Below are 16,006 nucleotides of genomic sequence, written 5' to 3'. Positions count from 1 at the left end.
AAAAACCCCCCCTCCATCAGAGGAAGCGCCACGCAACACCAGCATCTTCCCTAAGATGGGCATTCATGCCATTTCAAACTTCCTAGAAGTTTTTCCTATAAAAGCATCCTATGTGCAGGAACAAGCCAGATCTACAGAAGCTTCACTGTACAACCCACATCCAATACTGGTGTGCACACAAGAGCTGACATCAAAAGCTGAAAAGTAAAACCAATGAAAAAGTGCCAGAAACTGAAGATCCTCGAATTATGATTCAGGCCTGTCTTCAAAAGTGAATCAGTTCCTATATACTCGCACATTAAAATGCAAAACTTTATCAATAAATGCTTCCATGCGTTTGGATTTTGTTAAGGCTGAGGTTTACGGTCATGCCAGGTTTGACGCATTTGCACACAGAGGAAGGTGTCTGCTTAGCCTCACCTCTGTAAATTGATTCAGTGACTTAAATAATATTTAGTTCAAAGAAGGCTGTGTTTCTGTTTATTTGTATGGTATTTAGCATGATTAGCAGATGTCTGTATCAGTGCATTGTCCTTGTACAGTTTTTAGATGCTGCTTGCTAACCAAGCTTGTGAGCATTGGCTGATTACATCCTCTTTACCAACTCTTTTTCAGATTTGGTCATTTACAGGTCCAGCAGAAATAGTGACAAGACTCACAATATAAGGTCCACAAACATAACAGACACTACGTAAAATGTCTCAATACTTCCAGTACTGCAAACACAGAAAAGTACAAACTTTCCTCTTTTGTTTGACATGTGTAGATTTTACATATATTACACACAGATTGCACAATCACAAGCCACTTTCATTTTGCAGAGGACATGTGCACGTCTGCATTTTGCATGTAACATAACAGCATACATCTAAGTTAATTTTGCTATCATAAACACCTAAACCTGAACAGAGCCTGAAGTTCCTGCTGTCAGAAAGCAGACAGGAGAAGATGCAGTGATAAATTCAAACACATGGCAACGTCATCCCCTTCCACAGTGGAAATGGGCTGTGAACAACACTTCCCCTCAACAGGTTTTTTTTTCAGTGCCTGCTGATTAGAGAACAGAGTTAGATTGTGTGATGATACAGCTTCAGACCGTCAAGTGGATTTGAGGGAGACGAGAATTTCTTAGATGCATTATGATAAACAGTTCACAATCTAAGAGCCGGCAACATGTCAGAGTGCATTTTGCCCCTGCAAAGGGAGCGGCTGAGGTATGACTGTGTGGAGGGTTTTGTTTTGCTGTGATGGAACCAGTGACGTGCAGGAGGTAGAGGCCACACTTGTCAGCAGCACTTGAGTCTGGCATGCATACATCTGCAGTAGAATAGAGAGTATGCTTAATATCCACTGGAGAGGACATTTTTCTTCCGTAATAATCACGTAGGAGGTGAGGCTGCGGGACAGCAGCGGCCTCCCCTCTCCTCCTCTGGTACTAGGAGCAGCAGATGGACTGAGCAGCAATCTTTAGATGTGACCTTAACTTCAGCCTATTTATTTTTAGCTTTCACTTGATCGTTTTGTCTCCCGCATCTTCTTCTACATCAGCAGATTGGTGCAGATTAAAGGCATCCGCTGATCCACGAAACAGTAAAGTTGAAGCGAAAATGCACACCCACGTGACCCGGAGATCTCTTTTTTCTTCTTAAGCGTGTTACAAAAATAAATCTTTCACAATGCATGCACTCCTCTTGCTTTTTCTTTTGATTCCTGGGTTAACACCTACTGGGAGTCTCTGTCATGTACACACATATAAATGCATCTGAAAGGGCACATTAATTATCGTACATATGCAATCTTTGTGAGAGTCTACTGGTAGTATAATATTTTTACTTAATAAAGATCCGATTCCTGCAAAAATCATTTGGAGCAACCATTTTTGAAGATTCTGCACGATTTGTATCGCTCAAGTAGTGTGAGGTACAGTTTCCCCCCTATTTCTGTTATTTTTAAGTTGTGCTGTGAAGCAGACTGCTCTCAAGTGTGCTGTGAGGATCAGCAGAAGTGTGTCAGGCAGCTGTCAAGTTGCAAGAGGCAATTTTGATGTGAAGGATTGTGGGAATGTTGGCCTTCCTCAGTCATATTAACTGATTGGCCTTTATCACTCAATGTACAGATTGTGATGGAAAGCGGGCATATGGGTGGTCTGAGGATCAATTTGACTTCAATTCCTCACTGCAGGCAAATATCCAGGAAAACTGGCAGTTTGATTGGTTGTCAAATAGCCAGTGCTTATAATCTGTCCCTTGAATCCCTACTCTGCTTCCTGCTGTGGCACAGCTGTGTCTGAGCTATGTAACATGATATGATGAATCACAGGCGTTAAGCTAGCAGATTTCCTAGTCAGTTATATTTATAAAGTCCCACGGACACAAGATGTTCTCAGAAGGCTTTGTAATCCCTGTAGCATACAACCCTCTCTACGACCCAGAGTCTCCCATCACACACTTCCACTCCAGTATTTCCAGTGCTTTATTTATCGGATGCTTTCAACTATTTTGCTTTTTTCTTGATATTCTCAAGAAGATGTCACAAACTAATATGGATCTATTTATATTTCTGGATCGAGGAATCATCAGCTTTTAGCTTCAGTAAACATTTTCAGTCTTGTTGCATACAAAAAGTAACGGAACCACTATTAGCACATTTACCAACCAGTTTACCAAAACACGATTCAGTAGATTTATGCAAACTTTGCTCTACAAAAAAACAATGTGTTGTGTGGGCACATTTTATGTTAATAAAGCGTAGGTGTAAATTTGATAAGAGCTCTGCAAACAAAACCAGATACTTTTTGCCAGATCAATCCTGTGCCAATGGTAATATTTTTATTTTAACCAAAACTTGTTGTTTATCACTTATGAAATCGGTGGAGAATCACCTGCAGGGCACTGACTGATCACACTGTACCTTTCACTCAAACATGACGTGTGTCCCGACGGGAAAGCGTCTCTGACAGTACATCGTCAGGTTTTACATAATATATAACCTGTAACTGTCTGAGTGCTCAGGCTGAGTCTAACCTTGTTGATTCTGTGTTTCTCACAAAGCACGGATAACCCTGCTTCACTGGTTGCTATGCCGACCTGTGTGGTAAGCAGGCAGCTGGTGGGTGATGTTTCTGGTTTTCACTTTTTTTCCTTCTTATGAAGGTGGACTATTTTGGAGAAGCATTTGTGCACTGTGCACATGTACGTTTGGCCTGAGGGTGTTTTTTAGAGGGACTGTAGGTATGATGGAGTTTGAGTCAACTGCAGCCTTTTCATCATCATTAAAAATCTATTACTGTAAACATCGCCTTCCTCTTCATTATACAGCCTCACATTTGTCTCTCTGCCACACACAGTTACTAGTTTTTGTTCACATGAGTAGTTAAAGTTGATTGACAGAGTTGCAGGCATCGACACTGTCTTAAGTGTTCAGTGTTGCTGCAAAGTAATTGTAAAATCCAAAATGTGGACTCCACAGATGGCCATCAAGGTGGCCATCCAAGGTTTCACCCATTCATTATCAGACCAAATATAAAGCACGGTCACAATCCCTCCCACTGTTCCTGAGCAATATAAAACACTGAACGGTAATTCTTGACCTCTTGAAATTGGATTCAAAGATGAGCTGATGAGAAATTGTTGGTCAAACATTTGTGCCGAATATGAAAAGATTCCCTCAAGGCGTTCCTGAGGAACTGCGTTGATAAAAATGGAGTGAACCATGTATTAGATTTTCTTTTATAATTTATACTTTAACAAAATAAAATAGAATAAAAATGCACAGGAAATATCTCTAGCTTTAGTCTTCGGGCAAATTTGTTAACAGAAGACGCATAATGAGGATTTGGTGAGTGCATGTGTTTATTATTAAGACTGGAATATCTATCCCAGCAGTCCTAAAGCCAGAGGCAGTGTGACCCTGGACATCACAGGGCTAATTCACTTCATTCATAAAAAGTTTCCCTTTTGATATAGTCATATATTTATTTAGTTGAATATACCTATGCTTGCATTTTTGTAATCACGTTAACTAATTCAGAGGAGGGTTGGTCTGTTAGTCAACTTTTAGCTTTCTATAATCCATAACTGTACATAAACAGTAATTTAAAACTAGTTGTTCTGCTAAGCGTGTTTATACTGTGAATTACTTTATAGCCTTAAATTAAAGTTAGCAAACGCTGTTTCACGAGTAGATCAATCAAAACCAAGCAAAGATCGGGGTGATGATCTCAGGAAAATGACGATTTGGATTTTCCATTTGAAACGTTTTTTTCCAGGGAGCATGAATGAGAACAGAACATGAGTTTTTATATAAGCTGGATATTTTATACATATGATTTATTCTGCATTTAGCTCTTGCATTCATCTTTTTTGCAACACATAAACATGTTTTAATTAATTATAAATCTTTTATTTGCCAAAACTACATGATCGCTAACACAGCCCATCCTAGTTGTCTCATTGGCAGTTTGATATGTTCATGAGGTTGGTTGTTTTCAATCCTGTTCTCATTTGAGGTGTCAGATTGTAGGAACAAATCATGGTAAAGACAGAAATCTGTCCCGAAGAGACGTATTTGTGATTTAGAGAAGACAGGAGCAGTTACATTTATATTACTTGGTGCTGTTTACCTTCTTTAAAGGCTTATTAGGGATAATACTAGTTTTATGTGTGACCATAAAATGCCTTGAGGTGTCTCAGTGCTTTACAAAAACAAATTTTCTTCTTACCAGCTGCAGGCTCTTTGGAGGGAAACAGCTTATTGTCCAAAGTCATGCCGATGTCACAGAAGACCTCCTCCTCGTCTCGGTCAGCGTCCAACTGAAAGAGAAAAAAGTTTGAGCTTTCTTTGAAGATGACCTAAAACCTCTTTTATTTCTTCACAAAGTTTGAGGTAGGGCTTCACACAAGTTATGACCTGAACCTGAAACGCTCTAGCCATACTCCGTCTGTTAATCCACTGTGACATCAAGAACGAGCCTCATTATAAGATCAAACATTAGAAACCAGCTCTGATGCTCAGAGCTACACTCTTGGGTCATTTGGTATTCAGCGTACACCGGAAGCTTTAATAGCACTCGATTAATTAACTTTCCTTCTGTGTCAGCTGGCCTCTTTCAGATTATTCAGAGGCTGTCTGACTTTCTTTGCACATACAGTACTTGCAAATTGACCATGAAGAATTTGGTTTGTGAGTGAACTGGAAGCTGACTGATGCAGACTTCTCCTCCGATCCATTAATCTGCTTCTCGGCTGTCCTTCTGCTCTCATCAGTGCCGATGACAACCAGCTGAAAGGCAAAAGGCCACTTTGTGCAAGCGAAAGCAGATAAATATAAACACGCAAGACATGACTGCTCTCAGTTTTGTGATGCGACGCCTTCAGGTCTTTGACTCTGCAGAGTTACTCAAAACTCAATGAAGACATTAACGACTGTCAGCGGCGGAAGTAGTGGAACGACAAGATGTAAGATAGGGATGCTGCACGACCAACAACTAGCTTCCTGCTGTGGTTACCATGGTAACAGCCTAAAAAAAGAGGCCTGTGCCTGTTGTCTGCTGCGTGGGAGAGTCCCCCGAGTCCCCGCCGGCCCTGCGAGTCCACCTGCAGAAGAGGATCAGATTGAGGATTCCTCAGAGAGCGTGGCATTCAAAAGCCTTCTCAGAAATCTCCATGTCATGAATCACAGCAGAAAAGTGGCTGCCGTTACACTGCAGTGTCTTTAAAGCCAGCATTTGTCCAACAAATGCTGGTTTTTAATCCATTTATACTTACAAGGAGCTCCCTGGGACTCTTCAGAGAGACTGTTATTTTTCAAGGACAGATTAGAGGCTTTGACTTTTTGGGGGCCTTTTGACTAATTATGTGACTGTTGTTATCTTGACAGTCAGGAGGAGCCAGTTCAGCACACTTACATCAGACAGAATAACAGACTGGCAGGCAAACATGGTTCATCCAGCTATCTACTTCCCAAAAACTTCTGTTTCATAAGCACCCTTACTGACTAACCCCAAGGATACTTCATTAAAACACTTTAATGGTTAAAAACAGCCCTCTTCCAGTTGCTGCAAATTTGTTAACCGCACATCTATGATTCAAATCTCCTGCTCAGCCCAATCCCAAAGACTGGATTAAGATCTGGTGACTGTGAATGTCACTTGAGTACAGTAAACTGATCATCATGTTTAAGAGCTCAGTTCGAGCTTTGAGCTGATTTGACATGGTGTGTTGTCCTGCTGGAAGCGTCCATAAGAAGATGGGTTCACTTTGGTCATAAAGGGATGGACACTATCAGCAACCATACTCAGGTGGGCTGTGGTGTTTAAATGATGTGCAGTTGGTACCAAAGTGCACCAAGATAATGTCCCCCACAGATTATACCACCACTGCCAGCAAAACGTTTGATATGACGTAGGATGTATCCATGCCTTCATGGTGTTTACTCCGAAGTCTGATCCTACCATCTGAATGCTGTAGCAGAAAGTGTGACTCATCAGACCAGGAAATGTCTTTCCAGTCTTCTCTTGTCCAGTTTTGATGAACCTATGCAAACACATGCTGTGTGTTCAGAGGTGGCCCCCTGAATAATTTGGTTTTAATGACTGGTTATCTGAGTTAATGTTGCTTTCCCATTGCTTTAAGCAGTCTGGTCATTCACCTGTTGACCTCTGGCACCAACAATGCATTTTCACCTGCTCATTGGATATTTTCTCCTTTTCTGTAAACCCTAAAGATGGTTATGTGGGAAAATCCCAGAACATCAGCAGTTTCTAAAATACCATCGTGTCTGGAACCTATAAACATGCTGCAGTCAAAGTCATCTAAATGGCTTTGCATCCATATTCTGATGCTCAGTTTGAACTTCAGCAGTCCTTTATCATAGAGTTGCTGTCATGTGATTGGCTGATTAGATATTTACGTAAACAAACAGCTGAATAGATGCACCTGATAAAGTGGAAATTGAAAATAAAATTACTAGGGTGCAGATAATGTTTGAATTAAACCCATTAAAGCTAGTAAATATCTTCTTTATCCCAGTGTCTCTTCATCAAGCAGAGGACATGACTCTTCTTAGACTTCCTGTTTTTTTTATTCTGAAACTGCTAAAAATGATTAATGAGAATGATGTGTGCACCTCTCCCCATTAATAATCAAAACTGCAGCAATGCTGCTAAATCCCAAACAGCTGTATCCACACTGGAATGTCAGGCAGTAAATCACTTTTTCCTTTTGTCCGCAGACAACAAAACAAACCTAAACACAACATAATGCTATCAGCTTTGCTACGTGGTTGGCTGCTCACTCATTTGTCACATAAAAATGGGATTTAAGACATTTGACTCCAAACTTGAAAACAGCATTGTTTAGTGTGCTAGCAGGCAAAGGGCTACAATTACATGGAGCCCGTTCGAATGTTTTTTTTTAAAACTTAAACAGCAAAAAGTGATCAGTGATTTTAAATAATGAGACAAAAGCAACTGGATACCAGCTCTTTTAATGTTTCTGGCTATGCTTACATGCTTTCTCTGATGCCAACTATTCAGATGTAAGGAATAAAGGATGCTTTCTTTTTTAAAGCTGCCAGCTTTGAAACTGATCTAGTCCTCTCCGCGTAGTTAAAAAAACAAAAAACAAAACAAAAAACATGCTCTTAAATAATTAGAAATGAGACAATAAACAGTTATGGTGCTGGACAAGAACAGATAGCTGATGAGGAAGACAACCCAGGGCATATTCATCACTTTTGTGCATGTGAGACTGCTCCAATTAAATTCTTTTATGCAGATAATCACAGCCACCGTCAGTCAAACCTGATCAATCAGCAGATCAACGAGATAAGCTGAGTGCCAAATAATCATCCAAAATTACCTCGAGGTTCTCGTTCTCTTTAATTTACAAGCTCGACAAAAAGCCAAAAATGTCTTAAAAGAACGTTTTTGCAATAACTGCTGACAACTTTCTCTTAAAGTTGCAGCTATCTGTGAGACAGCGTTTTAATTTGCATCTAACAAAAATAGCAGTGACAACAGCTCACTGCAGCTCTGAAGCCAGCTCTTCATCTGGACCACGGTCAAAGCCAGATATTTGGTAAGCCTACCATCATCCTTCGCCTCCTTCTACTTCAGTCATCAGCTATTTGATATATTTGAGCCTTTGTTTTCATGTAACACTCCTTCCCCATCCACCTGCCTGCATCGCGAGGCTTTAGCATTTTTCGCTTATTACTATAGAAGATCCAAAGCGTCTATATACAAGAAATGCAAAAAAGGTACTCAAGATAGTCCTTGTGTATATATGCTCTGAAGGGGGCTGAAATTCTACCTGCATGTGCATATTTTTTCATAAATTTAATTGCTGATCAGAATCAGAATACTTTATTAACCCCAGAGGAAATGACGTTTTCCCAGTTGCTCCAAGACAGTATCAAAGAGAGAGCCAGAACAGAAACATCTCTTCAAGTACATCTAAGCAGGGTTCAAGGATAATTTTCCAAATCTCAGCTTCCATAGTGTGCAATAAACTGGAAATCCAGCATTTTTAAATGGATCCACCCCCAAGGTTGTTTAGAAAACGCTTGATTTTAAAGGGATTTCATTCGCCATCCATCATGTTATCGATCATGTCTTCAGCTGTTGTCAAAAATGTCTGTAAGAACATGTTTTAGCTTCATGTACTAAAGCAAAGAGCTGCACCTTTTATAGATATGAGGTGAAGTAACAGCCTTGATCTATTCTCTCGGAGAAGGTGGATTAAAGGAAACAGATGAATCAGAGTCCGCCAAAGCTCTGAGACATCTTAAAGCAGATGCATCATCTACTCTCTGCAGCTCTTTTGTGCATTTGGCAAAATCTGTTTAAACAAATTCACATGAAGCTCTTCGAGAGCTCAAAAGACTCTCCCTGTACTTCACAACAGTCTTTTCGGAAGTTATGTAAAGTTCAGTGTCATCACTGGATGACAGCTTTGATATAAATAGACATGAAAGGATCTATAAATAGATGTGTGACTATTTTCATGTGATCCCATCTTGTCTCCAAATCTTCTATTTCAAGAAAAATGAACAAATATATTTTGCCCATCTTTAGAGAGACTCAGGAAGGAGAATTTCGATGTCTTGTTTGTTTATATCTGCATGGCACCTAACAGCATGTGGGAAGGAAGCAGGAGCTGAGTTCAGTCAGGGAATACGTAATTAGATCGGTCAGTTTTCCTAGAATGACAAGGCAGCTTCAGCCGAGGACCCAACAAACAATTATCTCTCCTCACAGCAATTTCCGATTATGGGCGTTTTTGTGGAGTTGTTTGTGTGTGTATGTGTGCGTGTATGTCTGATAATTGAGTCATCCGACATGCTAGGGGATAAAAACGACTTTCATTCGCAAACATCTAAATGTCATGTTTTAGATGAAAATCACAAACACTGCGTTCAGGAAAATGACATCTCACATGTAAAAAGTGTACGTCAGCGGTGCCAGAATGCAGGGCGACAAAATTAGGAGTTAAGTCAGTTAAACATGGAGAAATTAACGTCCTCGTAAGCGTTTGTATCGACAAATCAGTCATTTTTCAGCGGAGTGGAGAAGTGACTCACTGCGATTGTTCTTTTGTCACGCTATTCCTTCTTACATTGGATCTGACATTTAAAGTGGAATGATTGCGTTCACGCAAAAGGCTTCGCTGTGCAAAAGCAATTAAGCCTCAGAGGTTATTACATTCATCAGTCAAGAAAGTGTGGAGTCCATCGGATAGGATAATTATTGAAGAGGAGAACAAATGTTCTGGGTTTCAGTTTATTTTGTATTCCAGGTCCCTTTGTTTTCTCACCTGCCTTATGTTCCCATGTCTGGTCCAGTCCCATAGTCCATTCCTAGTTCTTCAGTGTTTAGTCCTTTGTTCTTGAATCCTTAGCTTCCTCTCTTTGTTTAGTGTTTCTAGTTCTAGATCGTCTTAGTTTTACTTGTCTGGGTTCAGTTCTCAGTTTAAGTGAGTTTGTATTCTCTCCCTGGTTTTAGTTATCATGCTTCCCCTGTGTTCACAGTTTTGTCTGTCTGTGATTCCATGTTTAGTTACTACTTTTTAAAAATTTTGTTAGTCCTGCGTCTCCCTCTGCTCTGGGCTTCCCTTGTCTTGTTTTCCCCTGTAAGTCTCACCTGTGTTCCCGCCTGTTGCCCCTCTGCTTGTTATCTTGTATTCATTGTCTGTGTCACCATCTGTTCATTATCGGATCCTCCCTCATGCATTTTCCCTAGATAGTGTTTGTTGAGTGCATTATTTTGACCTTGTTTGAACACCTAGCAATAAAGGCCCGAGTTCTGCCTTTCGGTCTGCGACGTGCCCGCAACACGGCGCTTCATGTTACAGATAACCCCCTGTGAGCAAGCAGTTGGTGACCAAAGGAAGGAAAAACTCCCTGGTAACAGGAAGAAACCTGAAGCAGAACTATCTGGATTGGGTAGTCATCATCTGCAACTCGATCAGGTGTTTCTAACGCATAACCATTTGCTGCCTTTCAGGAAACTGATGCTCAGTCATGTTTGAATGTTTTGTCATATGTGTTATGAGCTTCAAAAGTATCCTGATCCTTTGTTTTTGTTGTCTTTTTGCCTTGCTGTAGTGGCTCCATAGTGTAGTGGTTTACACATTTGACTAACAAGCAAGAGATCCTTGGGAAGAAACACAAATAATTTCGGGGAGGCGTTAGAAAGAGCATCTGGTGTAAAAAATCTCCCAAAATCAAACATGCAGAGCTGACTGCTGTGGAGACCCTGTGTAAATAAGGGTGTGTGTGGGTGTGTTACTGCATACTTTCCTTTTCTTAGCATACATCTGTCTCCTTGTCTCCCAGAGCCACTCATTGTCCCTCTTTCACTTTAACCCTGCTTTATTTTGAAGTTTAATTCTTAATGTGAGTTATGGAGTTTTCCTTCCTTTGTTCTTTTTCCTGGCCTTGTTATTGCCTCGTGTTCACACGTGTTGTATGAGTGTTGTATATTCCTTCTTCCTGGTGTATGTGGAGTTGTTCAAACCTGAAAACGATGCTTGACTTTTGCTACAGTTTAGGTGGACAAATCAGATATCAAGCATAAAGTGACAAAAAATTGATGAAGAATTTACATTTTGAATCTCAAGAGAGATTCGTACCCAATAATCCAGCATGTTAAAACTTACTGAATAACATTTTTAACTGGTCCCTGTCCTCACTCGCCACAACTTTATTAAGTTCATGTGTTCAGTGGCTTGCCAACCGAAATAACTAATCAGCCAATCACATGAAAATAAGCTCATTTTAGGCTTCTCAGTACCAACTAAGCATTGGTTAAACCCCACAGCCTGAGTATCATTGCTAACGCCTTCTGATGGCTGCTTCCAGCAGGGTAGTGTATAGCAATTTCTTTTACTTATGTATTACTCACATTATTTTATTGTATGATGCCTTGGTGCCACTGGATTTTAACATGTCTGTAAGTAGTAAGGAAGTGGTGGGAAGCAAACCACTCCACAGGAAGAGTCTTTTGTCTCTTCGAGGACTCTGGGAGGTAGCAAGGGAGTGTGAACCTTAAGGTGTGAAACAGCTGTGTACTGCCTTTTGTTCCTGAAGAAGGTATTTAACTGAGAGCCATGCTAGGGTCAGGTGAGACTCTGCTGACCGTCTGCCCCGCGGTCATGTAGGCTCTCCACAAGCTTGGTTTTCTGTTCTTTGTGTGTTTGGATTAAAGAATGTTAGCTACCGCTCACCGCTCGTCTGTAGGCTTTATTTAATGGAAAACGTCCACAACAGTAGTGTGCCATGTCTCAAAGCTCAGATCATCTCAAACTGGTTTCTTCAGTAATGAGTGACAATGAGTTCTCTGTACTAAGATGTTGTCTGCAGTCACCAGATCTTATATATCCCAATTTAAGCAACCCCAGCACGGCACACTGATCAGACTTTGGCATTAAATTATTTTAAAAATCAATGAAAGCAAAATTCATGTGGCTAAAAATATTGTGATTTTGTAGCCTGCTGATGATGGGCAGCTAACTGGAAGGCTTTCTATTGTCTCTGTAAGTTTTTAAGCGTGATACAAGGGGCTGTTGAGATAAATGGAATAAAAGATCTATTTGGCCTCTTTATACTCAGATTATGTTGGTTCAGTGGAGCACAAAAGGTCAAGGCTTAAAGAGAAAAATACATTTTCATCCTTCACAAATGTCACTGGAAAACAGACAAACCCACTCTACAGACCTGCTCCGGCTGAGAAGATAGAATTAACTTGTATTTATTATTTGAGCTCTTCATCAGTGTTTCTTCTGAACAACCAGAACTCCTCAACACTTTTTGTGGAGGGATGATGTCTCTCTTTTTAAAAGCACTTCAAACTCTGCCAGCCTTTGATTTCTGAGTCTTTAAGCTTGTGCGATTGAAAAGATGGTTTGACAAACCATCTAAAGATGTGCTTAACGGAAAGGTGGAGTGACGTGCAGTCTGTCTGAGACTCACTTTAACAGCTTGTTGACCTTGCTGCATCACAGTGGAAGTGGGGACAGAGAAGGGACAAACTATCAATAAGCTAAAAAAAAAGTTTCAAATTACTTTTGTAGAGACTGCAGACTTCTTCTATTCACAGAAGAAACTGATAATTCCCAAGGAGTCTTTTACAAAACACAAACTGTCACACCACATAAGGACAGTGCACCCAGAGAGGTCCATTTACAGCTATTATCCTGGCCATAAGAAAACATAAGCGCTGGAGTGAACAACACCAAATATACATAAACATCATTTTCATCATTAAAGTAATAATCATGGTTTGGTAAGTAGTAGTATTTCTGAACCGATCCACTGAACCTGACTTTTTCTTTCTTCAGTCTGGACTTTCTACCTTCTTCTGTCACAACTGGTCCTAAACTTAACTGGTGCTAGAAGAGGGAGTGTGTTCCAGTAAGCAAGTCTGACCTCATGTATCTTTTCTAGGTGGTTTACAGACTGTATATAAAAGATGGATGTAGCTGTCACCCACTGGTTTGTGAACTTGCTTGATGCCCTGAGTTTGCAATTTTGCCAGTAGCCCTTTGATTTAATTTTTGTTTTTTAAATGAGCCTATATTTGGTGCATATTTGGTTGACACAGTAGCATTAAGTTGCACTGAGGTTCATTGTGGTTCCCCAGCTTGTAATTCATAGTATTGTATGGGATGTTATTTTGGTTAGCAAAAAAAAAGGAAGCTTAAAACAAAATCTACTTTCTTGAGAAACTAAAGAGCTTACTGCTCAGACTGCCTTCAAAAAACATCTCTCGAGTTTGAGAGAAAACATCACATTCCTGCTTCAAAAGACACAGAGCTCAGTGTGTCTTAATTAAAGCGACTCCACTGGGAATGCAGGGAAGATGTAGAGGATTTACTGAGAGGTGGCAGGCAGCAGAAAATTCATCCAGTTTAACGTAAGAACAGATGCTGATGTTTAAACTAAATGTACTTATAGAAAAACAATCAAAAGCATATTTTTAACCTAATATCTGAAGTTATGGATTTCATTCAAGTCTAAATGATTTGGAGGTCATTTCTTAAACATTTTTCTAAAGTCTGAGTTACAATTCCATCTATTTCCTGCCACTTATCTGAAGTCCGATAACGGGGGCAGCAGGTTAAGCATGGTATTTCAGATGTCCTTTTCCCCAGTCACATCTCCAAGGTTGTCCTAGAGCATACTGATATGCTTTGCGGCCACACTTATGTATATGATCGCTCAAGAAAATGGGTGTGCCCCAAAAACCTCCCAAAGGAAGCGTCCTGTTTAGTTACCAGAACTGAGCTGACTCGTTTCAGTGACTATATTGTTCAAAATATTCACTCGTCGCCATCCCATTCTTAGTCCATAGGGTTTAGTATGATGCCGGCCCACTCTTTCTTTTAGCTATCATAGCTTCAACTCTTCTGTGAAGGCTTTCCACAAGATTTAGGAGTGCGTACTATGTGCCTTGGCCTGGCATAACGGTGCACTGTGGAATATTTAGTAGTGGGGAAATTTCACAACTGGCCTTGTTGCACAGGTGGCATCCTATTACGGTACCACGCTGGAAATGACTGAGCTCCTGAGAATGACCACTGAAGGAACAATGGGCTGGGAGGTCAGTTCCTAGTAAAATATAGTGTATAATATAACTACACTTTGGAACTATAGCAGAAAATAGAAGAATTTCTTTGCAAGATCTAAAACTTGGGAAAAGTATAACATGAGATGTGGATGTGCATGCTAAGTCTTGAGCCGTGCTCGGGCTTAACTTTCTTAATTGTTTACACGTTTTCTTTTTTCCTGCTGGACTCATGGTGCTTACACAGAATTGTGAAGTCTGAATGCTTTATTCTGTGATCAAACCAGAAAAAAACTTGGCAAGATTAAACAAACCTTTATTATTTTTCTTAACATTTTATTTCTGGTGTTATTTAGTTGTATCTAGATGACTGGAGACATCAAACGGTCTCAATGCTACCTGCTATTTAAGACATACTTACATGTCCACACTATGGGTTCAAGTTTTTAATGCACTCTATCCAAAGCAATTTATTATTGTCCTTTTTTTGTAGTTTTCCTTTGCTATTTCCCATTCTTAGAGTTTTAACGCTGGTATGTACCATTTTTTTCTGTAAAGCATTGCATTGATATAAAAAGATTCTTTTTTTTATCTAGAGCTTTTCTTAGGTACTCAGTCTGCAGCACTTTGATGAAAAATGAGGACACAAGGGTTGTTTGTGTATTGTGACTCAACAGATTCAGGATTTAACTTCAAAATGAAAAGTTTTTTTTTAATGTGTTTTAGGACAAAAGTAGGCCACAGAATGCAGTTGGGCAATATCAGCCTTTGGTGATGATTAAAGTAGTTGGGGCATAAATCTATATTAGGTATTGATGGTCTTTTGACCACACAGGCAGGCAGCTATGAAGCTGAGGGAGCAGAGCCACCACTGAGAATAAATCAACACATGCAGCTGTGACACATGAATGCTGGTAGCAGTGATAACAAAACACCCTGTAACTATTTTGCATGTTGCTATTTTTTCTAACACCTTTCTCTCCTTTTTCTCATCTTTGGGGTTTTTTGGGGGGAGGTGTTTTGTTATTTAAGTGGAAAATATTATGAAGTGTATTGATATCTTCAGCAGCTGTTATGACCTTTTTTTTAAACTGATGGTGTGTGAATAGTGTCTTTTCCTCCCTCTTCTGTGTCTGGCTGAAAACTTAGGGTACCTACTTTGAATTGAGACCCTATTATTCTGGTCTGGGAAAACTTTCTTATTAACACATTTTCTTCCTGTTTATGTCAAGGAGAAGTGTAAAAGGTCTTGTGTTTTCTTTTGGTGGTGGGTAAACTAGGTGTCTTGATGCATGCTCAATAATGAGAGACCAAAGACGTCAGTTGGATGAGTGATGAAACATTCGTTTCACTGAAAATGCTGCATCCAGGTGACGAGATAACTTCTAATTTTCTTTGATTTCGTTACCTGGATTACTGGGCTTGCATCCAGGTAAACTAAGGGTTTTGAAAATGTTGTGTTTACTATTTTGGTCTTTCACAGGAAGTGGGGAAGAAGGGAGTCACTTTTACATTATGCTCTGGTTTCCCCTTGTCAAAGCCAGGGGAATTGTCCATTTTGCTTTTATTACAGGTAAGTGAGGTAGGTTATGTTTTTGCATATTTCTGGTTGACATTTATTTTTCTTAAGTAGCATCGGAAAGTTTTTCAAGTTATTGCTTGTAAGCAAGAGCATCACTAGAGAGTAAAAGCAGTTGTCAGCATCTTTGAGCAAAATGAGTCCACAGTTTTCAATCCCAGTGACATGCATGGTGCTGACCAGGAGCAGGACTGTGCTAATCTTTTTTTTTTACTGTCACAAGGCTGAGCACCATGAAATTGTCTCCCCTGATGAAACTGTAAATGTGGAGTCCCACTGTACCGTCCTTAGGCCTCTGATGGGGAACGTTCAGTAGTGAAAATGATGCGAACTGGAATGGGTGCCAGCGCACAGTGCATTAA

The 16,006-nt window shown here is 40.1% G+C and overlaps 1 protein-coding gene across 1 annotated transcript in view; it reads right to left on the bottom strand.

Moving 5' to 3' along the window:
- The window catches only part of ak5 (adenylate kinase 5), a 101,437-nt gene that overhangs the window by 48,408 nt on the left and 37,023 nt on the right, over window positions 1–16,006 (bottom strand). Inside the window, exon 7 of the mRNA XM_005924551.3 lies at window positions 4,721–4,811. Within this exon, the coding sequence (XP_005924613.1) occupies window positions 4,721–4,811 (91 nt within the window). The remainder of the gene's footprint in view (window positions 1–4,720; window positions 4,812–16,006) is intronic.

The sequence above is a fragment of the Haplochromis burtoni genome, unplaced genomic scaffold (genome assembly GCF_018398535.1).
Source record: "Haplochromis burtoni strain Fernald_Lab_line unplaced genomic scaffold, NCSU_Asbu1 Contig_78, whole genome shotgun sequence".
In the NCBI taxonomy this organism is placed as follows: Eukaryota; Metazoa; Chordata; class Actinopteri; order Cichliformes; family Cichlidae; genus Haplochromis; species Haplochromis burtoni.
The sequence above is the reverse complement of the archived record's forward strand: the minus strand, read 5'-3'. Positions and strand labels throughout refer to the sequence as shown.